Source organism: Sarcophilus harrisii, chromosome 3 (assembly GCF_902635505.1).
Source record: "Sarcophilus harrisii chromosome 3, mSarHar1.11, whole genome shotgun sequence".
Taxonomy (NCBI): Eukaryota; Metazoa; Chordata; class Mammalia; order Dasyuromorphia; family Dasyuridae; genus Sarcophilus; species Sarcophilus harrisii.
This window is the reverse complement of record NC_045428.1, coordinates 591,885,990-591,913,741: the sequence shown is the minus strand read 5'-3', so window position 1 is coordinate 591,913,741 and position 27,752 is coordinate 591,885,990. Positions and strand designations below refer to the sequence as shown.

Below are 27,752 nucleotides of genomic sequence, written 5' to 3'. Positions count from 1 at the left end.
CAAATATTGAGTGATTGATAGTAGGGGTAGGCCTGTTGAAAATGGCACTTAATCCTGTCAGCTCCCTCTCTCTGGATCTATCTGGGAAATGTCACCCATGTGCAGCTTCCTGGGACAGTTGCCATCACTGAGGCTCCTTTCTGCAACTCCAGAATTGTAAAGTTGCTAGAGGCCTCAGGTGAAGTGATTTTCTCAGGGTCATAAACAGTGCCAGGTGTGCTTAAGGTCAATATAGGCCGACCAGGGGGGGTTGCCAAGTCTGAACCCAAGTCTTCCCAATTCAGAGGTCCCTTTTGATCCACTTATTTTGCCTCTTAGCTTTAGTTTTGCAGTGGTAAAATGAGTTGGTTGGACTATGCCCAAGGCTTTTCTTCTTTCCTTTCTTCTATAATTCTGATGTGAGATCCTAAGTAGCCCTATCTGCTGCAATCACCTCTACCTTGTCAAAGTTGTTTTTGTATGATGATGCTGGAATTGAAATGTTTTTGGGTTTTCAGCATTTTAATTTTTAAAATTTTTTAACTTTTTTGTTATTAGTTTTTTTTTTAATTAAAGCTTTTTATTTTCAAAATATGGATGGATGATTTTTCCTTTTTTTTTTTTTTTTCTTAATTTCTTTTTGTCTTTTTCTTTTTCTCTCTCTTTTTTTTTTTTTTTTTTTTTGTGGGCAAGTGGGGGTTAAGGATTGCCCGGGTTACCTAAGAAATGCTAAGTGTCTGAGAGCATATTTGAACTCGGGTCCTCCTGACTTTTAGGGTTGGTGCTCTATCCACTGCACCACCTAGCTTGCCCCCAGGATGGATAATTTTTCAACATTGACTCTTGCATAGCCTTATGTTCCAAATTTTCTTCTTCTTCCCCCTCCCCCCTCCCCTAGATGACAAGCAACCCAATATGTGTTAAATCTAATATGTGTAAACATATGTATACAATTATCTTGCTGCATAAGAAAAATGAGCTCAAAAAGGAAAGAAAATGAGTAAGAAAATAAAATGTAAGTGAGCAACATCAAGAAAGAATGAGAATGCTATGTTGTGATCCACACTTAGTTCCCACAGTCCTCTTTTGTGAGGTGGATGGTTTTCATCAAAAGACATTGAACCTCAATTCTTTATTGGAAAGAGTCCGCCTACCAAATTGATCATCATTAACCTGCTATTTTTTGTATAAAGATCTCCTGGTTCCCTTTTTCATTTAGCATTGTTCATGTGTCCCCAGGCCTCTAAAATCATCCTGATGATCGTTTCTTATCAATAATATTCCATAACATTCATTTACCATAATTTATTCAGCCATTCTCCAACTGATGGGCAATCGCTCAGTTTCCCGTTTCTGGCCACTACAAAAAGGGCTGCCCAAGATAACTATATAAATATGTATACATATTGAGGGGTCCGTCATGGGTAAATCTGGATGAGGTCTAAGACCCCGCCCAGAGGGAACCTTGCTGAGATGTTGTTGGGTCCCCACTCCTTAAAGGCTCTCAGCCTTCCTGAGAAGTCAGGGGGGGTGATGACCTGTGTTGAGACTGAAACAGAGTGCTAGCAGGTGGCAAATTATGTACAATAACAAATTGTTTATGTGGTTTCCCATGCTCAGTGTTGTTTTTGTTACATTATAAAAAGGGGAAAGCCCTTGAAATAAACGGATTCCATTTTCCCACCATCCTCCAGAGTCCCTCCTCATCATTTCGCTGCTAGGAAGGTATATTTAATCACCCTGGGGTGGGGGCTCTAGAAAGCAAAGTATGTTTTGTCACCCCAACTTGGGGGCTCTAGAAAGCAGGACACAAAAACATATATTAGATTTAACATGCATTTTAACATGTTTAGCGTGTATTGGACTATCTGCCATCTTGGGGAGGGGTTGGGGGAAGGAGGGGAAAATTTGGAAAAGAAGGTTTTGCAAGGGTCGGTGTTGAAAAATTACCCATGCATATGCTTTGTAAATAAAAAAGGTTAATAAAATAATTTTTTTTAAAAAAGGGGCTGCCACAAACATTTTTGCACATGTGGACCCCTTTTCTTCCTTTAATATCTTTTTGGGATATAAGCCCAATAGTAGCACTGCTGGATCAAAGGGTATGCACAGTTTGATAGCCCTTTGAGCATAGTTCCCTATTGCTTTCCAGAATGGTTGGATCCTTCCCTTCACCAACAAAGCATCAGTGTCCCAGTTTTCCCAATCCCTCCAAATTTGTTATATTTTTCCTGCATCTTAGCCAACTGAGGGTGTGTGTGGTATCTCAGAGTTGTTTGATTTCTGATTGTGATTTGAGCACCTTTTCATATGACTGGGGTTTTATTTCTTCATCTAAAAATTGTTCATTCCACCATTTTATCAGGAATTGAAATATTTTGAAAAGTTGTATTTTACTTCCAGAGTATTGCGAATAGCTTACTGCCCTGGATCTTCTGACCAGTGAAAGAAATGATCCTGGAAGAGAACTGTATAAAGAATTAGGATTGTTTCTGACTCTAAAGCCATGTTATTACAAAAGTTTTGCTCTAAAGCACATTCCCGTGAGTTATGGTTCAGAAAATAGTGGATTCCTGTCAGGGCTCTGGAAGGCTTTGTTCCTCTCTGTAACTTAAAAACACTTCTGTCAGAGCACTGACAGCACATCGGAAGTGAACTTTCCCCTTCCTCCCCTCCTTTAAGTTAACTGGACAGGCTTCTCAAGTCAAATTTTAAAAAAAATGATAACCTTTTCCAGGAGCAGTAGTATACCAGAAATCAATTTAAGAAGGTCCTTTAGAAGATTGAGTAAAAGGTGAAATGATTGCTTTTCCTTGAAATTTGCTTGAAAGGGTTCTCTGTCATCCCATTACAAAGATAAGGAAATCAATTTTTTCTTCTGGAGCAAAACCTAGTAATCGTAGTGTTAAAATTTTTGAAAGCCTAGGCTGAAAGGCAAGACTCCATTAGGAGGAACAAATGTAACTCCTGGGAAGAGGGATTGTTTCAGGATTTGTACTGGACAAGAAAGAAAGGTCAGGCTTGGACTTTATCCTCTTTGTCAGACACTAATAAGTTAAATATGGAGCATTTGGAGAAGACAATTCCCACCTACCGACTTTTTTCCTCTGACTTTGGCAATGACTTTTTCTTGATAAAACTGGAAACATGAATAACAAAGATCTTTTGTCCATTTATCGGAATTACCGTTGTAAATTCCACAAGACTTAGCAAACAGTGTTTTAATTTTTTAATCAGTGTTTTTATGACTAATATAAGATAATAATATCGTTCTCTAGGACAAATATACTTAAGAGATAGTTTCGTTATGAAAGGTAACTAACAATTGAGAGTCAGTTTGATGTGTTAGGAAAACAGACTGAGTAGTCAGGAGACAGATTTTGCCATTAAGTCAGTGCAAAGCCTTGTGTAAGCAGTTCCCCTTTTTGGAACTTCAGCCTTTGCAAAATGCCTATTTTTACAGTATCATAGATTTAGAGCTAGAAGAAATTTCAGCATGCAGTTCAACTTTTTTTTTTCTTTTCAGTTGACATTTATTTTCTTTCCTTCCTATTTTCTTTTTCTCATTAAAAAGAAAAGGGAAGAAAATCAAAACTTTTGAAACAAATACACAAAACGACTTCTCACATTGGTCCAGATGTCTGTCTCATTTTGCATCATGACCTCCTTGCCCCTGGGTCACCTCTGGTGGGTAACCTACTTCACCTTAGAAATAGAATTTTTTTAATTGCATTGATAAGAATTTTTAAGTCTGAAATTTTTTTTTTTTGTTTTTTGGTTGGTTATAAACATTGTTTTTCCTGTTTACTTCATTCTGTTCACCTAAAGTTTCCCATTTCTTTGAACTCATTTCATTACATTTTCCGATTGTTTCTTTTAATTTCTAATTCTTTGCCATTCTAAAAAGAATTGCTATAAATAGTTTTGTCACAGGGGTGCTTTCCCTTTCTCTTGATGTCTTTAGTGGTAAAGACTTAGTAAGTAATAGTACCCTTGGGGCAAAGGTTGTGCTCACTTTACTGACTTGGGGACTTAGTTTCAAAATGTTTTCCAGAACGGCTGGACCAGTTTCCTGCCTTCATGTGCCTATCCAGTCCTCTTATTATAATAACAATAAGATCTAGACAGGTAATGTGATTTACCTTATTCACAAGGGTAATAAATAACCCCAAAAACAAAAAAAAGAAGCAATAATCCAAAAAAAAAAAAAAAAAAAAAAAAGAATCTTGAATACATATTTACTTTTTTTTTTTCTTTTTTTTCTCTAATTCAAATTTTGACAACATTTTTCCCTTCCTCTTCCCCCAGCGCGAATTTGTATAGCTTTTTTTTTTTTTTTTTTTTTTTTTTAAACAAAGAACATTTTTACTAGAAGCCCAAGATTTTGGTAGGACTTTTCTCTCTCATTTTATATTTGGGATCCCCAAGGTTCTGAGAGGTTTCAAGTTTGAACCTAAACTTGCTCTCCCCAGGCTCAGCATTGGCCTCTCAGAGTGGCCAGACCACTGCAGAGAAAGAGGAAGAAGGGCTTCTTTGGATCTGGAGAGTGAAAGCTTGATAGCGCTTGGTTGGAGGGAAGCCCAGATCTTATAAGTTCCCAGCAGGCACCTCAGAGGAGAGAGCCTCAGGTGGCCCAAGAGCCTGGAATGGGGCGAGACAGATAGGGCCTGTCAGGTAGACCATTTGTTGCTGGTTCATCTCTTTCAAGACTCCTCCTTATTGGCACACTTCCCCTGCTCTGTATCAGAGCAGTCCCTGGAGGAGAAAGGAGCAAGGGTCTCCCCTGGCGTCCTGGCTCCTTTATTTATTAGAGAAGATATTTGCCATAAACTTGAAGCAAAGAGGAAATTTTATCTTTGATGGTAAAAATGTGCAGCCTAAAGTGGCGACTTGTTTGTTTTCTCAGCTAAAGCATTTCCAGCTGACCCTTAAACAAACAAATATCTGTGAACTGCTTACTGTACGCTGGGACTAAAGAGTATAAAGAAGGAAATCATTTTGAATTGGTTAGGATTTCCATTCTTTCACACCTCCTAGTTAGAAACCTTCTAGTCTGAGTTGTTTGGCTTTTATTGGCCCCTGAAGACATTAAGGGGCTATCTTGGGCGAGGCTGTTCCTTCCTGTCCTTTGGGCTCACAATCTGGGAGTATCTCTCAGCTCCGCACCCCCCTGCTTCATCCCCTGTCTATTCTGGAGCCCTGGTCCATAGCCCTTTCCCCTGGTATCCCCTTTTCAATATGCCCCTTTCTCTCTGCTGCTACAACCACCAGCCTTGCCCAGACCCTCATCACCTCAGCCCTGTATTCCTGCAGTAGCTGCTCTAGTCTGCCAATAAATCGAAGCTCTGGCTGATCCGGTCACTCCCTACTTAATAAAGCCTAAAGCCCAGTGTTCTCCGTTGTCTCCAGGACAGATATGACAAGCTCTGTTTGGCGTTCAGAGCCCTTTACAACTCAGCTGCCCCCTACCTTTCCAGTCTTTCTGTGCCTTACACCTTAGGCAAGTTACTATATTTACTTTGGGCTTAATTTTGCTCATTGTTAAAATAAGGAAGTTTAATTAACTAAATGGTCTTTGACACTGGCACTGTGACCCTGGCTTCCTGACTGTTCCCCAAAGAAGACATTCCATCTCCTGGCTAAAGACATTCTTTCTGGCTGTCCCCCATCAAGCCTGGAACGGCCTCTGTTATAATTCCTGACTTCCCTAGTTGAAATCCAGCCCTTTCCCTCTGTTAATAAATAGGAAATATTTCCTATTTATTTAGTATATAGCTCATTTTATATTTATTTGTTTGCATTTTGTCTCCTTATTAGATTATAAGCCTCTTGAGGGCAGGGGCTATTTTTGTTTCGGGTTTTTATTTTGGGGGAAGTGTGTGGCACTTTTATTATTGTTGTAAATCTAAGTCTTACAATGGTGCTGGATATATAGTAGGTACTTCATAAATGTTTATTACTTAATGGTTTTATGATTTTTTTTTAACTCTGTTAGCTTTCTTTTAAAAATATATATATAACTTTGTTTCATTATAATTAGTTTCCTTTGTAATTCTATGTATTTTACTTTGTGTGTTTAAAAATATTCTGAAAAGGGGTCTGCAGCCTTCACTAGACTAATTGCCAAAGGAGTCCATGACACAAAAATGGTTAAAAACCCCTAATTTAGTGAACAGAATGAGAAATTGAGGCCTAGAAAAATTAAATGTCTTGCCCTGGGGTTACAAAGGTAGAAAATCAAAGAAACAGGACCCAAGTCATCTGACCTCAAAACTAGTGCATTTGCTTTAAAAAAAAAAAAATTAATCATCAAACATTTATCTTTTTTTCCTCCTATCCTTCTCCTTTTCCCCCAAACAACAGAAAAATCTATGTCACAAATAAGCATAGTCAAGTAAAAATAAATTTCCATTTTCATAGCCAGAGCTTTTTTATTTTTATTTTTTTAACTGTACCATGTTGTCTCTGAAAATCTAGGAATGTACTTCGTTAGTTTCCATAAGCTGGGGGAGGTCGCTACACAAGGTCTTTTCCTCCTATGCCTGAGTGTTTGTGAAAGATTAGATCGATGTGATCAGTCACGTGTTTAAGCCACAGGCTTGACAAAGAATTTGTCCCAGAAAACATTAATTGAGACCAGCCCAATTGAAATTGGATGAATTTCCTCCTCTTCAAAGTTAGGCTAATAAATATTTGAATTTTTTCTCACATACCTTAGTTTCTGTGATTAAAGTGCCTCATGAAGTATAATGCCCTATTGAAATGGTTGCTGAGATTAGAAATATGGAGAATGGAGAATTAATTTTGTGAAGACTAAATGAGGGTATTCTTTTACTTACTATGTCTACACCAGAGATAGTCAGTTGAAAAGTGACCATTTCAATCAGCCACTGTTCCGTCTACCCCGTCTACACAGCAACAGATTATTGGATTGACAGCTACTCTGCTGTCTCTCCCTCCCTTCCCCCCAACCATTGACTTATTTTACTGAAGCAACTGAATTGACTGGTTGTTTTGGCTTTGTGTTGACACAGCCCTCGTTTTTGTTAAGGGCTCAGGACAGAGTTTAAATTTCCAGCATGAATACAAAGCAGCTGCCCCTTGGGACCCATGGTACATTTGGACAGACAGCTGAATGGTAAGGAATGAGTGACTTTTATAGTCATTTATAATAAATATTCTCCAAGTTAAGCTTGAATCAAGCCAGAAATATATTGTATCCAGTTATATTCTTGGTCTCAGATCATCGTTGATAATATGACAAAGTCATTTCATTCCTTTGGAGGCAAAGGCCGTGTGCACACTTCTGAGTATGTCTCATGATTTACAGTTAAAGGGCATACTACAGAGGAAATGTAAACTTTAAGTAAAATATTGTCTGTTTTTATGCAGTTTACAATCCCCAAAAGGGCTTTGTTCTGTACATCTAACTACAATAATGAGTAGACTCTTGGCCTAAGTGAGGTTTCGCATAAAGTCCAGGCCTTTTTCCCATCAAAGGATCATGGAGAAGGTAGCATTTGCTGTTATGCAGGATTTTAGGGATAAGCCTGACTTAGAAGCCAAAGAATGAGCAGGAACAGAGACCCAAAGGGAGAAGATAGTCATTGCCCTGTTTGCCCAGATGTGGACTAGTAAGATAAGGCTGGCGAATTATGGTGGGGCAAGAGTGTGATTGATCTAGGATAGATGGAGGGCTGAGGAGTTCGGCTTTATGTAGAACATGGTAGACACTGGAGCCATCGAAGTAAGCAGAGGAATGATGAGTCTGTGCACCAGGAACGCTAAGCTTAGCAGCCTGTGAAGAATGGATTGTAAATGGAAGTTATTGCCATGGTCTGGTGGTGGTCTATTCTTGTAGCCATTCACTCTACTTTTCCCCAGTTTTTAGGATGACTAGGCACCTCATCTCATCCTACTGGAGTGAAGCATAGTATGAGAACTAAGAGAACTTTTGTCCAGTTTGCAGAATAGTTAGGAACTAGTCATTTGTTTCAGTTATTTTAAGCTCAAGGAACTGCTGTAGAATGTGTTCAGAGACAAAAATAGAACTTTTTAACTATCTGCCTTAGCTCAGCACACCTGGCAATGGGGAAAAAAACAATAGGCAGCTAAAATGTTTTTTCCATCATAACACTGCCCTGGTCCTTACTAAACCTGCCCCCCCTCCCCACTTCCCCACTTTTATTCCTCTCAGTGATTCTAAAAATCTCATGTTCAGAAATTAAGTCCCCTTTACTTTCCTTAACAAGTAAAAGAATTGGTCTTTGTGGGTAAATGTTATCTGAGTTTTGTCCAGTGAATTTGAGAGGACTCTCTTAAAATAGGTCAGTCCATCTCTTGAGGCAGAACTGTCAAAAGGAGGGAACTCAGTTTCTATGTAGCACACTAGGAGACAGTGATGAACTTGCGGGGCTGGGGATACTGATTTCCACTTAGATCATAGATAGAAGGGACCAAAAATAAAGAAAATTATGGTGTTGAGTTGAAAGGGTTACATTAAACACTCCATTTGACAGATGAAGAAACTGCATCCCTGAGAAAGTGAGGGACTTACCCCTTCCCACAGAATGAGACAGGAGCTGACCCAGGATTTGGATCTCCTCATTTCAATTTCCCATCCAAGGCAGCCCCAGAATAGGGCATTTGCTTGCTGCTTGCTTGGTTTGCCTCAGTTCAGAGGACTGGAGATAGTGCTGTGGGCTAAGACTGACCTTGGGCACCTTAAAGCCATTTTTAAGCAGGTAAGTAAAATAGTGTGATTAAAGCTAACACCATCCTTAGATGACTGAAGACCTAGACCTTAGTTCTCTTCCCTGAGATGCAACTGGCTAACCAGGTTGGGGGGGTGGGGGGGGACTGGCATAGATCACAGAGGGAGTAGAAGAGCTCATGTTGGCACCAAGGTCTCATGCTATTAGACCAGACCAGGTTCTTACAAGAGCACCCAGAATGGGTCTAAACTTGTTTTGTCACCTTCTTGTTTCATGCCCGTTTTGTTTGAGAATTCTTAGGGGTTATATTAAGAGGTCATACTTTTGATATTTCAGAACCAGCAGAGGGAGCATAAGTTAATAAAGAAATACATTGAATTACATTGAATTGAAAATTTTGTATTTCTACTCCTGGAATAACAGACAAGGGAATTTAGTTGTTTGCGAAACAGAAAAGGGAAAAATCTGAAAAAGAGTTTCTTAGGCTGCTTCTAGAAAATATGTAACAGAGCAGACAACTGGCTTTACCCTGGCCTTAGCAGGACTCTGGGGAATTGTTGGTCTCGCCCCTTTATTTGACTGATGATTGAAGGAAAAGAAGGACCTGAGAGAAAGGAGTACAGTGCCTGAAGTCATGCACAGGGCTGAATTGTGACCATTTTCAGTCCTTTGTGGCTAGTCCTGCCCTCATGGAATATATGAAGCGTGCTATTAACTCAGGAAGGGACTTCAAAGGCCCCGCTTAAGTACATTCTCTTATTGCCCTCTACCTACTTTCTAGGTGGCATCTCAGCTCCACTTCTTATCCTGGTGTTCCCTGGATGGGACTGGGTGTCAAGCAAACCAAGGAAGAACTTGGTGGTAGGGCACAGTTGTTCTCTCTCTCTGTGGCAGCTGCTAATTGGAGCCAGAGAATTCCCATAGGCCACTGCTCAGTGTTTACTCACTAAGTTCATTATCACTGAGCATCTTTCTCCCTTCTGTCATCATTCAAAACGACTGATCAAACAATTACAGATTTGGGGGACGTGGGCAGAAATAAAACAGCCTTGCCCTGATGGGTGATATTGTACATCAACAGATAAATATAACATATAAACAGATAAATACTGGATAATTTGGGGAGGAAAAGAATACTAGCTGAGATCAGAAAAAAAGGAGGTATGTTATAAGAAGTAATTGATTAAAGAAAGCTAGGGATTCTTGGAGAACAGAAGTGAGCACTACCTTCAAGGCCTGGAGAGCAAACAACAAATTGAAGGAACCACAAATAGATCCATTTGGCCAGGATGTTAAATATAGGGATTGTTCAGCTAACAAACAGTTATTAGACACCTTCTCAATTCCAGGGAGAAGTATCTAAGAGACCCTGGAGATAGACAAAAATAAAATTGTCCTTTTCATCAAGGAACTTTTTGTTGTAGGAGAAATGTATGTAAATTTATACTAAGTACATACAAAGTCAGTCCCCACAGAACAACTTTATTCAGAAGGTAGGATTTTAGCTGTGACCTAATAGAAAGGAGGGTTCACAGGGAGTTGAGGTGAGGAGATGGGGAGTGGAGATGGCCAGTGCCAAAAGGGGTGTGTATTTGAACTGAGAAGTGATCAAGATTCACTGGAATTTACTAAGCTGAGGAATGGCATTGTTAGGTAGTACCTTAGATGTGAGGAAGGATGTAGAATAAATTGAGACTGGGTGGACAACATTCACCGAATCCTGGATGCAGAAACCCACAAATCATGTTTGGGTACTAAGATCCTGTCATTCTGGTTTAATTCTAGATTCTTAATAGTGGAAAAAACTTTTGAGGTTATCCAGTCCACCTTTTCCCTAAAGTACAAATCCCTTTTACAGTGCCTGATAAGTAGTCGTCTTGCTACTGTATGAACGCTTACAGTAATGAAGAACTGATTGCCTTATGGGACGTCATCCTATTCCATTTTTGGACACCTTTAGTTGGTAGCAGTTTTGGATTTTTTAAAAAGCCAAGCCATGGCAACAGACTTAAAAGCAATGGCTATAAGATCTTAGCATTGGAAGGTGATGTGAAAATTTAATATAGCCTTGTTATTTTACACGTGAGGAAATTGGGGTAAGTGATTACTGACATTCCAACTTTTCTACTTTCTCTTACATCTCTCTGACTCATTACTATAGTTGAATTGGGATCTGGCATCCCTTGCCCCCTATATTGGCAGAGGACAATTGGATGCCTGAATATGATCATGAGGAATAACATATATTTAAAAATAAATGTTTATTGATATCCTTTCTTTTTACCACACCTAATATTTTCCCCTACTTCCCTCACTTCTCCATCTCTTAAAGAATTAGCTATTGTCATAAAAAAACAAAACAAAAGTTTGCTAAAACTAAGCTATTGAAAAGGTCTAATATTATATTCAGAGTTCCCTCTCCATGATCTCATACCCCTGCAAAGAAAGGGGTGTGGGGAGATGCTTTCTCATCTCTCTTAAGGGAGCGTTTCCTGCCCCCTTAGCAGAATCCCTTTCTCTTCCCGTTTTTGCTCCTCTGTCTATTCCATGTTAAAAAGAACCTCTGTAGTTCCCAGCCTATCCCAAGTAGAGCTCTCACTGAGGAAGTCAGAGGAAAACAGTCCAGAATTCAAAGTGCCCCATTTTTGTTGTTAAGTCTGGGGATCAGATACCTGTTTGAAGGGAAGGAAGACACCCAAAAGTAGAGAGTCACTGGGAGGTAAGCTAGGTGACCACTCCCTGTCTGCAGATTACTACTAGAGTGAATTGGACACAAGCAGACCATGTCTTATCCTGGATTCCTCAAGTGCATGAATGTCCAACATGGATGACCTCCTTGGGGGTCAAAAAAGAGAGGCAGGGCCGGGATGGGTCCACACAACAGTCTTTTGTCTGTACTCTGGAAAGAGAAAGAGAAAATCATGTCTTTGGCCCACTGGCTCGGTCTTTCTAGATTGGATAGAGACTCCTACCAGAAAGAATTGGGGGTTGGCTTTCCTCTGGACTTCCTGTCCTGAAGGCATCAGACCTTGGTCTAAGAGTCTGTCCATCCAGGAAGGGTTTCTATTTTCCCACAATCCTAATGGCAACAAGATCTCAACCCCCAGTGTGCTAGGAATTCTCTCAGAAACCTCTCTGACAAGAGGGCTGCCAGCCTTTGCCAGATTGAATTAAGAGATAGCCTCACTACCCCTTGTGCCACAGTGAGGAAAGTTTTCGATTTTCCAGACTTAATTAACGTCTTTCTAAGTCCTGTTCATTGCTTCTGTTTCTATATGGTATATGGCCTTTCATAGAGGACCTGGAATAATATATATCAGCAATCAAAAGAATGAGGCCTGTGTGCAAAAATAACATCTAGCAAAATTATCCACAATATTGAATGAAAAAAAAGGTGCATATTCAACAAACCTGGAGATTTTCGGCACGCAACCAGACCCAAATTTAATAGAAAATTTAACATATAAGTGCCAGTATCAAAGATTAATTTCAAGGAATATGCCATATGTTTAATATTGACTTACGTAATTGGGTAGCTCAAAAGAAAGATTGGGGCAGAGTTTAGTATGATCTGATTCTAAAAAGCAAAACTGTCTAGGAAAAAGTAAAAATAGTAATTATGTTATACAAATGAGATGCAGAAGAATCAACACAGAGGTATTAGAAGGGGGAGAAGGGCTCATAGTTTTGAAAACTTACATCAGGAATGGATTAAATAGGGAATAGTATGAAGTCACCCTCCAAAATCTATAATGAAATAAGAGGGGAGGGAATGGTGTTTAGATTAACCAGGAGAGGAATAAGGTGTGTAGATTAATGGGATTGGGATAAAGAGGGAAAGAAAGAGTGGGAAGAGAAGATAAAGGAGGGACCCAGGGGTGGGAGGAACTTAAGTAATATCAAAGCAAGTTAAGGAGCAGAATTAAATTAGAAGAGCAAGGGATAGGAAAAAAAGAGAGAGACAGAGATATAAAAGTAGGGCTAGTAATCATTGATCTTAGACAAAGTCAGACTCAAAGATTTAATCAAAAGAGAAATATACATTGTATGTCAGCCATAATTAATGGATTTAGATGTATGTTTGTGTGTGTGTGTGTGTTCATATTTAACTGTAGACTGCTTGGAGGAGGTAGGAAGAGATGAAAGAGGGAAAAAAGAATAAAAATACAGCAGAGAACAAAAGAATAACCTACAAGGAAGCAAAGAAAAAATGGACAGTTATGAATATCTCTTCTATTGTTATATGTTTTGAATCCTTCCTGATGTTCCTCTAGGCACAGGATGATGTTTTGTTTTGTTTTGTTTTGTTTCATTTTTATTTTTATTTTTATATTCTGTTTTTTCTTGTTTTATATTAAAAAAAAAAAAACTAAAGAAAATTGGCTCTCTTCAAGCTGAAGATGAGTTGAATGGGACTTAGAGGTCAGAGATCCCTCATTTTACTACAGATATGGAGACAAGCTCAGGGGAAAGTGACTTGCCTTGAGATCACACAGTCAGGGTTTTATTAGCTCCATTGACCATGTTGTCTATAACAAAATAGAATAGAAAATTATGACCACAAAAGATGAATAAGAGATTTAGTAAGGGGAAAATCATTTCCAGCAGGAGAAATTTTAAGAGGAATGGAGGAACGTTGTGTGATGAGTAGTATTTGTAGTCTATAGTAGTTGATTATTAAAAGAATCCAGAGTTTGTGAGCTTTCTAGTGATTGGAAGCATCCCCTTTTGAGTTCCTTATATCAATTCAGCCCTATTCTTCCTGAACAAGAACTGATTTTCAGCCTCTGCTTCATTGACAGATAAAGCAGTTATTTATGGGAAACGTTTTGAACCAAGTACCATTTGGAGCTTGGTAGAAAATAGTTATTGGGACTGAGACATAACTAGTGTTCTGTCTTTATGACGATCCTCCAGTCAGTAAGAGAGTCATGGAAGAGACTGGTTTGCTTCACTATTATTGAAGAGTTTCAGAGCTTTGCTCCATCAGCCTTCCCCACATGATGCATCACAACAAGGGCTGTTTTTATCAGTTTTGTTTCATGAGGAAACCTTGGGACCCCTTATTAAAATAATGTTTTTAAGTAATGGATGGAAATGGTAAATTTAGTAGAGGTTAGTGAAAATAAAAAATAATTTTTTTTCCATTGCAAGTTCATAAATTTGCCCCCTCCCCATTCATCCACGGATCCCCCAAAGTTCAGGTTAAGAGCCCCTTTGCTAGAGGTCACCTTCCTTTTGCTTGAATGAAAGTGGAATGTTTGTGTTTAGTTGGGGAAGAAAAATTTGGAACACAGGGTTTTACAAAGGTGCATGTTGAAAATTATTTTTGCATTAATTTGGGGAAAAAACTGTTAAAATAAAAAAAAAAATTCAACCCATAAAAAAATTTGGAAACACCTGAATTGCATGATATAAAGAAAATGAGATGCCCCAATGGACACTGACAGTTAATACTTTACACTCCAGAATTGCCCCAGGAATTTCTCTGCCTTCTGTTTCCACTGTCAGACCTTTCTGGTTTTCTGGATGGAGCATCAGGATTCATGAAATTGTCTCGTTTGACATGGTAGAAAGAGGTATGGATTTGGAGTCCAAAAAAATGCTGAATTTAATTTGGATCAGAGTCACTTCAGTTTCATGGGTCTGTTTTCTCACCTATAAAATAAAGGAGTGATTGTGGGTTAGATCAAGTCCCATCCACTTCCAAATCTACGATTCTTCTTTCTTTAAGCTGAGATAGGTCTGGTTTCATTTCCCCTCCCTTTTCTCTCCTTTTTTTGTTGTTTCACTCTCATTTACCTTAATTAAAATAAACCTTGTTTGTTTATCTCTACTTCTCAAGCTCTCCTCAGCTATTAGGAATACAGTCTTATTTCATAAAGGAGGCTAGATCTTAACTGTTCTCCCTCTTCCCAGTAGGACATTTCTTGACATAGTTTTTAAAGAAAAAAACCATTGTCTTTAGGCACAAACTAATATTTTCCTCTTAAAGTTTTGTATTGAGCTAACTTCGTTCTGATGACCTTCAATTCAGTTCAACAAACTGAACATCTCTTAAGCACCTGATATGTTCAATGCACTCTCCAAGGTCCTAGGGATACAAGACAGATTTGTAACAGTCCCTCCCCTGAAAGAGCTGACAGCTAAGGAAGAACAAAATAAATAAAAAAGTAGTGAGAGTGGGGATAAAGAGAGTTCTAATAATTGGGAAGAATCAGGAAAAGTCTTTTAGAGAGGCAGCGTGTAGGAATCTTCAGGGGACCTTGGGATTCCAGAGGCCAGCATGGAAGTGAAAGGGCCCTCTTGAGGATGGGCAGCCCACTAGTTGTGCTGAATTGAGGAGAAAAAAAGTTTGTACCAAAAGGAAGAGCTTTAAATTCCTAAGAGAGGTATTGTGGCTCCGGAGGCAGCTGGGAATCATTGAAGCTTGAGTCAGGAGGAGCAGGGTGGGATAGCAGGTCACTTCACCAGTTAGCCTGAGTTTCTTCATCTGTGAAAGGAACTGGAGAAGGAAGTGGCCAACACGGCATGTCTTTGACAAGCAAACCCCACAAAGGGCAGAAGAGTCTGACTCAGCTGAAATGACTTAATGTGGGAATTCCGAGGGAAGAGGAGGCAGTTGGTGAGGCTGGGCTGGAGCTCAGGAGAGAGGTGAGTTGGGTGGTGGAGGTATGGAAGGCAACCAAGGAGTTTCACAAGGAGAGTAGAGGACCCCAGACAATATTAGGGTGTGCCTGTCATGGAGTATGATGAGAGATAAGGATAGGCCCTAACCTGTAAATGGCTGGCTTAGGATGGGGCGCTCATATCATCCCCATTTTACAAGTGAGGAAGCTGAGGCTGAAATGTTAAATTACTTCCCCGAGGTCACACAGGGAAGTGTCTTAGGCAGCACAGGTAGCATTCTATCTATGAGTGGCACCTAATAACCTTATCATACAAGTAGCTGCTCTTGACAAAGAGGCTGCTTTCTCCTGTCTAATAGACACAGAGAATTAGAATGGGTGTTCGCTTGTTCCTTCAGCAAAGTTTCCTGGATCAGTTTGTGGGCCTTCATTCATTTACTAAGCAACCATTTATTATGTACACATTGTATGCAGACTCCTGTGCTTAGCACTGGGGGAGACCCAGATAAAGAAGACTGTCTTCCTGCTTGTGTGGCCTCCTAGCACCAGCCCATGCTGGCTTAGAAAATCAAGTGACTGTTGTCTGTGTGGTGTTGTATATACTCTTATTCATCTTGTTAAAGATTTCCCAGTGACTTTTTAATTCAGTTCAGATGCAAGTTAGAAACCTCTAATGTGGGTTATAGTATAAACCGGACCAAAGTCTTAATCAGATTGCTAACCCACCCCCTGGTCAGGTAGGACACCTAGCATTTCCCCTGCCCCATTTACTCTTCCTCTTTTTGCTTTCTGGCTGGATCAAAAACTTATATCCCGGGGCAGCTAGGTGGTGCAATGGGTAGAGCACCAGCCCTGAAGTCAGGATGACCTGAGCTTAAATCCGGCCTCAGACACAACACTTCCTACTGTGTGACCCTGAGCAAGTCACTTAACCCCAATTGCCTCGGAGGTGAGGTGGGGAGGGGGGACTTACCTCTTCTCTCTGTCAGAGTGAGCCCAGAATCTCTTCTTCATTCTCAATGTGAGGCCCACTACACCCTTCCTAGTGATGTTAGACTGGTCCTTCTAGACCGACATCGCAACATATACTAGGGAATATGAGGCCTTGATATTTTTCCCCCAAATTTTATTTTCAGGTTTGAATTCTCTCCCTTCTATCTTTTCTCCCCTTCTTTATCCTTCCAACTCCCCCTTTGAGAAAGCAAGCAAAACGAAAATCTGTCACAAATATGTCTAGTCAAGCGAAATAAACTTCCTCATTGGTCATATAGAAACCAAATCACATCCCTTCATATCTTCCCTTTTGAGGCCGTCACTTCCGTTTTTGGAGCCAGAAAATATTTCATCACAAAATTCTGCAATTGTAATTGATCACTGTGTTGATCAGGGTTTCTAAGTCTTTCAAAGATATTTTAAAATTTTGTTACCGTATAAATTGTTCTCTTAATTCTCTTTACTTCATTTTGTATCAGCCTATACAATTCTTGTCAGGTTTCTCTAAAATTATCCCTTTCATCATTTGACAGACAGTACTCCATCACTTATGTATATTGTAACTTGTTTAGCCATTCCCCAATTTATAGGTACCTCTTCCCCAACCCCTTCCATTTATTTGTCATAAATAATTTTTGTACATAGAGGTCTTTTTTTTAAAAGTCTCTTTGGGGCATAGATTTAGTAGTGGGTATCACTTAGGTAGAGGATGTATACAGTTTAAGAGAAAAGTTCTAGTGCTTTCCAGAATGAACCAGTTCACAATTCCATCAAGATTGCATTAAGGTACCACAACCCCTCGAGCATTTTTACTGATTTAACCAACCTGAAGGGTGTGAGTTGGAATCTTGTGGTTTTATTTTGCATTTATTGAATAATTAGTGATTTAGAATATTTTTCATGACTAGCAGTAGATTTCTTCTCCTAAAGAAATATCAGTTAACAATTGGAGAATTTTCCATTGGCTTTGTAACTATACTCTTAAGACTATTGGGTCTTTCCATCTGCTTTGTAGGTGAATTTACTACATGAGTGGTTTTCCCCAGTTAAACTGACCTCAGAGACTGTTTTCATTTTCTATTTGTATTCTCTGCACTTAGCAGGATGCTTGACCGACCCATAGTAAGCACTTAATAAATATTTTCATTCATTCATACTTTCTTTGACATTCGTTCCCATCATTCTAATATAAGCCTTTTCCAGTAAAATGGCCTTATAACAGACTATCTCTTCCTTCACTTCATTCATTTTTTTCCTTTATACCACTGCTAGATTAATTTTACTTAAATGTACCTCTGGTCATGTCATTCCTTTAATTAGAAATCTTCAGTAGATATCCTATCAGCTATGTGAAATATAAACTCCTTTTTTTTTTTTTTTTTTTTTTTAAATCATCAAGGTCCTCCTTTATCTGGTTCCAACCTCCCTTCTCACCTTATCTTAATACTTCCAAGCATTCTGTGCTCTAGTCAAACTAGATAAACTTGCTTTGTGGTCTCCCATCTATGTGTTTTTCATCCTGCTGTGCCCTATGCCTGAACCACATTCCTTCCCCTATTTCCCAGTGGAATCTTCCCCATCCCCAACAGATAAACCTTTTCCATTCAAGAATAAAAGAAGACCTTAGATAATATCTTGGATTTTTTTTTAATTCCCTAATGCACTTATCAAATAATATTGTCTACTTGTGTATTTTGTGTATCACTCCTTTTTTCCCCCTCACCCCCTCATTCCGGTCTTACAGTGAACCAGCATATACCCCCTCTTCTCAATGGTTTCTCTCCTTTTAGCAAATTGTACTGTCAGAAGAAGGAAAGCTTCAGTTCTGCCTCCTAGAGTCATATTACAAGATTTCTTTCCTCATTGTCAGTTTTTAATTTGAGTTAACTTTTAGCCAGATTTGTTGTTCAGCCATGTCTGATTCTTTGTAACCCGATTTGGGGTTTTCTTGGCAAAGATACTGGAGTGATTTGCCATTTCTTTCTCCTTTTGATTTTACAGAGGAGGAAAATGAAGGGTTAAGTGAAATGCCTGGGGTCCCACAGCTAAGAAGTAGTTTGAGCCAGATTTGAACTGAGGAAGATGAGTCTTCCTGACTCCAGACCTAGTGCTCTTTCCACTCTGCTACCTAGCTACCCTTTAATCAAATTACCCTGAAACAGCTTTATGAGAGAATTTTCTGGAGAATCTTGTACTAAATGGATTAATTAAAAAAAAAACAAAAGATCTACAGTAGTCCTTTTAGCCATATTTATTTTTCCATTTCTGTTTTTAACAATCAACAAGTTTGTATATCATAACTTGTTTTTAATAGAACTATCCTTTTGACTGGCCATGACGTCATCATCTTCAAAGCTATTATTCATTGAGTCATCTCAGTTTTGTTTCCACTACTTTACAAATTATACACATCAGGTTTAACAAATGGAAACTTGATTCATATTTCCTTATTTTATATTTTTACATTTTAATCATATCCAGTGGAGAAGAAAGAATACTGAAGCATGGAACAAATACTCTGTAACCACCACACTCAAATTCAAATAGAGCAGTCATTTATTTTCCAAAGGAAGAGCTACATCTTCTTTTCTTCTTCTTTTTTAACTCCAGGTATCCAATATTTATATGATTTCTTTGTAATAGTGCCATTTTCCCCCCAACTATACTGTGTCATTGGTTGGTTCCTGAGTATTTATTCCCTTTTAATTCCAGATGGAATTATCTCAAAACTTCTATACCGCTTAAGAGTTTGAGTCATATTTAATAACAGCTCCTAAGGTGTAGGGAGGATCAAGTGAATAATGTTTGCAAAGTGCTTTACAAACTTTAAAACACTATATAAATACTAGTTAGTGTTATCTTTATTTTTAAAATTTTATTTTTTCTTTTAACAAATGTTTACTTCTCTTCCTATCATCTTCCATAGTAGAAAAAAGCAAAAACAAAACAAAACCCTTACATGCATAGTACAACAAAACAAATTCCCTTTGTCCTTGACCAAAAATGTATGTTTCATGTGGCATCTTGTATTTATTATCTTATGAGGTAAGTAACCTTTTTCATTGTCGATCTTTTGGAATTTTGATTTTATCATTGCCTTGATCAAAGTTGTAGTCTTTCAAAGTTGTTTGTCTTTACAGACCTGTATAAATTATTCTCCAAGTTCTGCTTGTTTCATCTGCAAGAGTACATAACAAATCTTCCTTATTTTTTCTGAAATTATTCTATTCATTAGAACAGTCTTAAAACTCTCTCTAAACTTGTTAAATGACTCAGACTTAGGATTTTCAAAGACTCATGACCTATGCTCTCAACTTCTTCTTTCCTTCTTTAATATTTAAGATGTAAATTTAATAGAATGGTGTTTATTTTTTAGCTCAGTTTGGAGAAATTGTTATTTTCCTTATTAGCCACTTAATTATGATAATTCCTCCTTTCTAAATATGACTGGGGTTATGAATAGTTTAATATAGAAAGTTTGAGGCATTATGGGATATTGAAGCAAGAAAGAGTGCCTCAGACAGTGACCTGGAACTTCTGTGGGAATATGTGGGTCCAGTGGCTGCAACCAGTTAGGATATTTAGGGAAATGAGGCTGATATATCATGGTTCAGATAATATACGCAGAGAGGAAGGAATGCTGGTAGCTTTCTTCCTGTATCTTAAGTGTTACCGATTGTTTTTTAAGGTCTTGGTAGCCAAGAAACTCCTCACTGAAAAGCTAGCCTTGTGTTACTGTGGATCTTAGCAGTAAAGAAATCCATTTCTCCCAGAACAGATACAATCAGTACTGGAGGCGTAAGAAATTCAGAGGTCAAGGAAATATTCCAAAAGAATGAAAAAGTACCCCTTACAAATGATACTGTTATTTTTTAATAGGCTACTAAGAAGCCATAGTCAATACCCAACCCATATGCCAACTTAAAGTGTCTCATAAAATCTCATTGAGAGTACCTTATGTACATAGAGGATATCCAGATAAAAAATTTAAAATGGAATCAGGAGAGTTTTTTCAGATGGTTTTCTATAGTAAACTATATCTTCATAATCACATAACTAAATCAGAAGTATAGAAAATATAAAATAGGACTATGTCTATGATTTATTAGTGGAGGAAAAAAAGGTTTGTCAAAGCAAAAATCGAGGGTTAAAGGCAATTGAATAAGGTGCATCTAAAAACATCTGTTAAGATGACAGATGCATCACAGAGATAACTTGGTTGGTGATGGTTTTTTATATGGTTACTACAATTCTCAGGAAGTCCTCCAAGTGGGTACATTTCACAGGGAATATACTAAAACCAGTAGCTGTAACGCTTCCTTTGGCAACCTTGTTAACATAAAATGTTCTTGTCATGCTTGTTGCCTAAATTAAAACTCTTAAATGCTTGTTTGATAATGATCATGGTTCCCTGCATTGATGAATTTTAGCATAAATCCTTAAATGATAGCTTTTTCAGACTTGAGTGCAACTGGCCAACCATTCTGTGGTATATTTATTCCCAAGAGAGATGTCTACATAAAATATCTGGGGTGCCATGTTTTTTGTGGTGGTTTTTCAAAAAGAAACCGTATCCTGCTACAAAGTAGGAAATAAGTTTAAGGGAAGTAAAAGGTCTACAAAGTTCAAACATCTTATCCAATTATGTTATTATAAAATGGGAAATAGATATTTTCTATAAATCATGGGGGAGGAATATCACTAAAATTTTTTAATAGTTTGTCAAATATATAGTTATTGGGATTATACTGAGATAACTTTGTTACTCTATCTGATGAGTATTAGTTTCATCTGGCCATCAAATATACAATCTTAGAGGTGTTCACCAGTATCATGGATGATGTATCATGCCATATCCCAGTAGAAAAGGGATTAGCTTTCAATTGATGGAAAATTATGCCAGATTTTCCATCAATCCCCAGACACTACAAAGGCTAGCAAGATCTCCTTAAAAGAGATTAACCCAACTAGTCTTTCAGGTAAAACAAAATGGAAGAAGAGTAAAGACCCTCAGGATCATACTTTATTAGGAGAAGCTAAAGGAGCTGAAAAAGTTGAGTTGACTGAGCAGACTTAGTGGCAGCATGATCTTTCTCCACGCAGAGGTTAGACTTGTTTTGCTTGACATACGAAGGCAGTATTAGGAAGAGCATACAAAAGTTGCAGAGACATAAAATACATATTGACCTAGGAGAAAACTTCCTCACAGATAGAATGATACAGAAATAGAACAGGCTGTCTTGGACATGATCGAGTTCCTCTCCACAAAGACTGGATGATGATTTATATGTTGTAGAGGAGTTTTTTACTCATGTATTAGTTGATTTAGAGAGCTTCTGGGATCCCTTCCAACTCAGATTATGTGAAAAAATCCTATCAGTGAAATTCTCTTGGGCACCCAGACATGAATTCCATTGAGTAAACTCCATTTTTCTGTGTGGCTGCCTGTTGCGCTCAGAGGGAATTGATGCCAATAAATACAGTAGTCTGACATGTCACCTAATTTTTGTCAAATCCATGTCTGTTCAGAAGTGAAAAAATTGAAATTTTTCTAAGCTTTGCAGAATATAAGGTTTATCTATGTAGATGAAAAGTATTCGTTCATGCTAGCTCTTTGAGGGCAGAGATAATGCTTTATTTTTCTAGATTTTTTTTTTTTTTTTGGCAGCACTTGGCACAGAGTAGGTTTCATGGGAGGGAGGAGGGGGAGATAGAGGAAGGTTTGGCCTAAGTTAATTGAAATCTGGTATCCTAAATGAAGGTGGTTGATAAGCCCTCTGTTCTCTTCCTAAGTGAGACCACAGCTGAAGAGCTGGGTTGGCATCAGGGCAGGATCCATTTTAGGAAAGCAGTTGATTGGAGTGCATTCAGAAAGGAACTAGTAGAGGAAACTCAGTTATGTCCTTCATTGTCAAATGATAGAACTGGAGATTGCTAGCCTGGAAGAAGAGAAGACTTAGAGAATACAGACATATGTTAACTGTCATCACATATTTGAAGGATTGTCGTATGATGGGAAAGTGATTACACTTACTGTACTTGCCCTTCCAAGTTGGTTATATAGTTACATAATAAGGGTTTTTTCAGATGACTAAATGATCAAATTGATGTAACCAGGTTCAGGGGCAGTAACCACCTATCCAGAATGTTGTGGAATAGAGTCCTACTTACTCTGATGGCATGTGAATTTTGTGTCAGTTCCTAGTAGAGTGTTTTTCACATAATAAACTCATAATGCTTGAAAATTGATTGCTTCATGGATGAATCGTGCTAAATGATCTCAGAGGTCCCTTCCACTTCTGAGAATAGATGATTCTGTAAATTCGATAGTGCTTAAAATTTTGTGGGATTTGCTGTTGGCCCTGTTTGGGAATATAAAAGTACTTTAAAATACATAGGAAATACATTAAGCACATAAGAGGACACACAGTGGTTGAAGCAGGACCAGAGAACCTTGTCCATTTGCTCTTTCTCGTGTGGTAAACTTGCTTTTGGAAGTGCTTTCAATGAAATTTGCCTGCTTTTTGAGAAGCTATACATTTATTTGGCATTTGATAAAAGAAGGGAACAATTTGTTTTCAATTCTGTTCTTTATCTTTTAAGATTTACAGTTTTTCTAAGGCCATAGTACCCATTATCTGTGTGGGTGGCTTGGAAAACTTCCTGTTTACTACTTCACTGAATCTTTTGATAAAGAAGGAAGATAGTAATCACTTTGTTATTACTCGTGGGGAGTTGGCCTTTCCAGTGCAAAGCTTTTGCCAGCATCTTTCATTGACAGGGCATGGCCCAGAGGTGTTAAGAGTTGAGCGTTTTCCCAGAGTTTGCTTAGGCCAGAATTGAACACCGGAAAAATTAGAGTTAAGAAGGAATAAGTTAATATGTTTGTCTGGTTTCATATCTCCCCATCAGTTTTATTCTTCTCTGTCTTACTCTGGACATTTTGCAGATTGTTTTTAACTTGATCAACATTAACATCTGCTGTAGAGGAGAGTACTTTTGCTCTAGCCCCTGCTCTTTGTGAGATTACAATTGAGTAGGCGTGATAGACCATGGAACAGATGCAGAGGTGTACATAAATAGTGCTCATTGCTAGCTAAGAAAGTTCGCCTGTCCAAGGGCAGAGATAGACTCAAGCCATTTTAGTCCCAGACAAGAGCAGAAACATAAATGCAGCACCAAGAGGGATTGGAGATAGGATCAGAGAACAGGATGTGGTCTTGTTTGGCCAGCTTAGAGCTCTATGGTGAGGTGTTGGATACAAGGGAGCCTATGGTAAAGCCTGGGGTTTTATTTACAGTTGTTTCAGTATTCACTGCAATCTTATTTTCTTCCATTAACAGAAACCAAAGCCTAAACCCCGGCCATCTATCACTAAGACGACGTGGGAGAGTAACTATTTTGGGGTGCCTTTAAACACCGTAGTAACTCCAGAGAAGCCTATTCCCATTTTTATTGAGAGATGCATTGAATACATTGAAGCAACAGGTAAGAGCAGTAACTTGGTCTTGATTACAGTGGCCAGAATTTCTGCAGGATTCTTTGTAAATAAAGAATCCTTTGCACATGTTTAACCTGTCGGAGACTGATTGCTGTCTTGGGGTGGGGAAAGATAAGGGGGGGAGGAAGAAAAATGTGGAACACAAAGTCTCACAAAAATGAATGTTCAACACTGTCTTTATATGTATTGGGGAAAATAAAATATAATTGAGAAAATTAAAAAACAAAAACAAAAGAAGGAAAGAATTCTTGAAGAATGATCAACAATATCATAAGGTATTTATTAAAAACCAGCCCTTGGGTGTGTGAGCTCTCCACTCTGTCATGCTGATCACTAAACTTTGGTTGTAAGCTGGATTCCAGTAAGGGACCACATGTCAGACAGGGCAAGCAGATGAGAGAGATGCTAAGGGTTAAGGAGGATCATCTCCAGACAGGCAACACTAGTGACCCTTGTAAATACTTGGATTGCCCCAGTCCTTCATCTCTTATCATCCCAGGTCCCAAATCCCTACTTCAGGAATTTTCTCAACTTCATACTCAAGGAAGTTGAGTGGGGAAATAGAAGTCTGGGGACAGAAGGTACCAGGGAAGCCAGTTGCTTCCCTGTTGCTGCCACTGTTCTCTGCCTATGATGAAAAAGACCAGAGAGCAAGAGATTCAAGAGTAGAAAACAGTGTAGATGCATCTAGTTAGTTCTTTCATCATTCAGCTGACCTTGTCAGCTCCCTTCCGTGGATTGGCGCCTTTCCTTGCTTCTGTTCACGTGCTACAGGATGGAGCTGGAAAAATTGTGTTGGTTGGGCCCGCTAGAGATTTATGTTTTCTCTTTTCCTTTGGGTCTCTCAGTACAAGACCATGTTCCTATCTAAACGCTTGGTCTCCCTTTCTTGGTTTCCATAAACCTGTTCTGAGCTCCATTTCCCTTCCAGCTTCCCATATCAGCTCCTCCCTCCCCTTTCGGCTGAATACCTTTGCTTACACCTTGCTAAGAGCCCTCTCTTCTCTTTTTCATCACCCATTATCCCTCTGTCTACTCTTCTACTCTCACTATCTCTTTCTCAAAGAGATAGCCTTTCTCCTTCCACAGGCACAATATTACCCTCTGTCATTCCCATTCTTTGGCCCCTCAGTCTCTCCATATTGCCATCAGACATACCTCCATCCTTGAAAAGCCTTTGTTTGATCCAGCCAACTCCACTTTGATCTCATTTTTTTTCTCCCTTTGACCCTAAGTGGCTCAGCGATAAGATATGTTGAACCTGGAGTCAGGGAGATCTGAGTTCAAATCCAGGGCTTAATAACTAATGTCCTAAGCAAGTCACTTTAATTATTTAGTTTCCTCAACTGTAAAGTGATGATAATTTGAGTCCCTGCTTCTTAAGGTTGCTATGAAGATCAAATTAAATAATTATGAAGCACTTAACACAGTGCCTGGCACATAGTAGGTGCTATAAAGGTTTGTCTCTTCCCTTCTCAGCTACATAAAACCTTCAGAAAGCCATCCAAAGTTATACTTCCAATTCTTCTTAAAAAGAAAAACCCCAATGCAACTTAAAAAAAATTTTTTTTTTTTTTTGCCTTTACATCTTAGACATGTCCCTGACCCTTTCAGGTGGAGTCTTGTTTGAAAAAAATAAAACCTTTTTTTTTCAACAATTATTATTAATTATGGTGATTATATGTATAGTGTACTGTCCTGGAAGCTCCTACTTTCTTTTCTTCTATTTCTAATAAATAAAGAACCAAAGTAGGGGTGAATGGGGTAAGGGAGATAAGTTCAGCAAAACTAATTAGTTGAAAAAATCTGGTGTTCTCTGTTCTTTGACTTCTCGGCTCTCCCATCTTTACAGAGAAAATGGGGCAGGTGAGTCCTCATCTCTTCTTGAGTCTGTGCTCCCTCAACCCAGGAATTTCCCTAAGCTGTTGAAAAGACCTGTTGATTTCACCATTGCAACCTCTCTCTAATATGCCCTTTGTCTTTTCCGACAGTGACATCATCCTGTGCTTACTGTAATACTAAGGGGCTGGGGGTGGTGGGGAGAGGCCTGCCTCCCATCTCTTCCCTCTCCAGTCCAGCTGCCAAAATGTTTTCTAAAGTGCAGGTCTGACCATGTTAGCTGCACCACCATCCCCCAAACTCAGGTGGCTTCATACCGCCTCCATGATTAAATACAATGAGCTCCATTTGCCCTTCACAACCTGGCCTCTTCCTACCTTTTTGACCCATGATTTCACTACTAAGAGGTCATTGATAAGAAAAGAGTCCCTATCTACACCGATTATTTATGTAGCACTTTTTGTGTGTACAGGTTCCAGAGAACCTGAAACAAAGGACATGCCCATCAACTGGGGAATGAAGGGAAGGAATAAGCATTTATGTAGCACCTGTTATGTATCAGGCACTTGGAAAAGTGCTTTTTAAACAAATATTTCATTTGATCTTCACAGCCACTTTGGGAAGTATTATTATTCCTATTTTATGATTGAGGAAACTGAGACAAACAGATAAAGGGACTTATCAAAGGTCACCCAGCTGCTAAGTGTCAGAGGCCTGGTTTGAACTCGAGTCTTGCTGTCTCTCTCCACTGTGCCACCAACTGCTGCTGTGGGTATCCAGATAAAATGGAGTGTTGTTATGGGTAAGAAGCCAAGACTCCAAACTTTAAAGCCCCCAAACTCACTACTTGCAGCAGGCTCAGTCAGCAGCTCGGCCCCAGCAGGAAGCAAAGAGAAGAAGAGCCCAGCAGCGGGTGGGACAGAAAACATGGTGTGGGACAGAGGTCGATGGGGGAGGGGGTAAGGGGGCATGGCTTGGCAGTAGCCCCAGCTAGATTCAGATCCCACCTCAGATGGGAGAAGAGGGGGAGCCAGGCTAAGCTGCCAATGATAGCTCTGAGTCCCTCCTCAGTTGAAATAGAAGATCCTATGAAATAGGTCCTTTCTCAGGAAGAGTAGGAATGGATGAGCTTTCATTGAGTGAACATCTGGAGGCCTGGAGTTGTGATTCCTAAAATGGAGACTGAAGAGAACGAGCTCTGGACATCCTGTTCCTTAAATGGCCTTCATCAGGAGGCACACTTGGAAGGTTCCTCAAGAGCCAGATTAGAGCCCTGGATTTTCAAGGCATGTTGGCCAGAACATGCCCACCTTTTTGTCTCAGTTTCCTCAATTGTACAGTTAGGGGTTTGGAATATGTTATCTTCACAGTCCTTTCCAGTGCTCAAGTTCGCAGTTCAGTCACCTTTCCAGACTTGTTCTCCGCTTTTGGCAGAGTTCTCTACAGTTTGAATGTCATTGCTATCCCCCAGTTCCAGAGGGTGCTATGAAGCATATAGTAGGCCACTGCAGCCAGTCCATATTTAATGATACTGCATCCTTTTTTATTTATGTTGGGATTAGATAGAAAAAATAGACTAAAAATCCTTCTGCTTGTTTGAGCAATCCCATTCCATCTTATTCCTGCAAAAAGACTTCCCTTTGGCATCCCTGTAGTATTCTGGTTGGTTTTCTGGAGGTCTTGGGACCAGCCTTCATTTTAGCTGGGTAATCACCAAGAGAATAGCTATTATCTCCTTCAAAGTCTAGTTTCCTTGCCTGGGGCCTGGGCTTGCTTTCTGGAGTCCTCCAGAATGTGTCTTGGTTTCTTTTGGGGAGGCAGGAGGACCACCATGAGGGTCTTTGTCTTGAAGTCTGTCTCAGTCCGAGACCAAATGCTCCAGCCACTGTCTTTTCCCAGTCTATTCCAGTCCCTTTCTGATTCTGTCTCTGACTGAGTTTGTCCCAGTTTATATACAGTATACTGAGTATAAACTAATCATTATATCACTAGGAAACCATTATTTGTTGTAAGATTAAATCGATCATACTGAACTAGAGAACTATTAATCACCATGCTAAACTAGATAATCATTGTCTTATCAATTCCACTTAGCAC

At 39.1% G+C, this 27,752-nt stretch overlaps 1 protein-coding gene across 1 annotated transcript in view; it reads left to right on the top strand.

Moving 5' to 3' along the window:
* Positions 1–27,752, top strand: part of ARHGAP35 (Rho GTPase activating protein 35) — a 123,555-nt gene that overhangs the window by 55,071 nt on the left and 40,732 nt on the right. Inside the window, 1 exon segment of the mRNA XM_031963823.1 lies at positions 23,659–23,803. Coding sequence (XP_031819683.1) covers positions 23,659–23,803 — 145 coding nt within the window.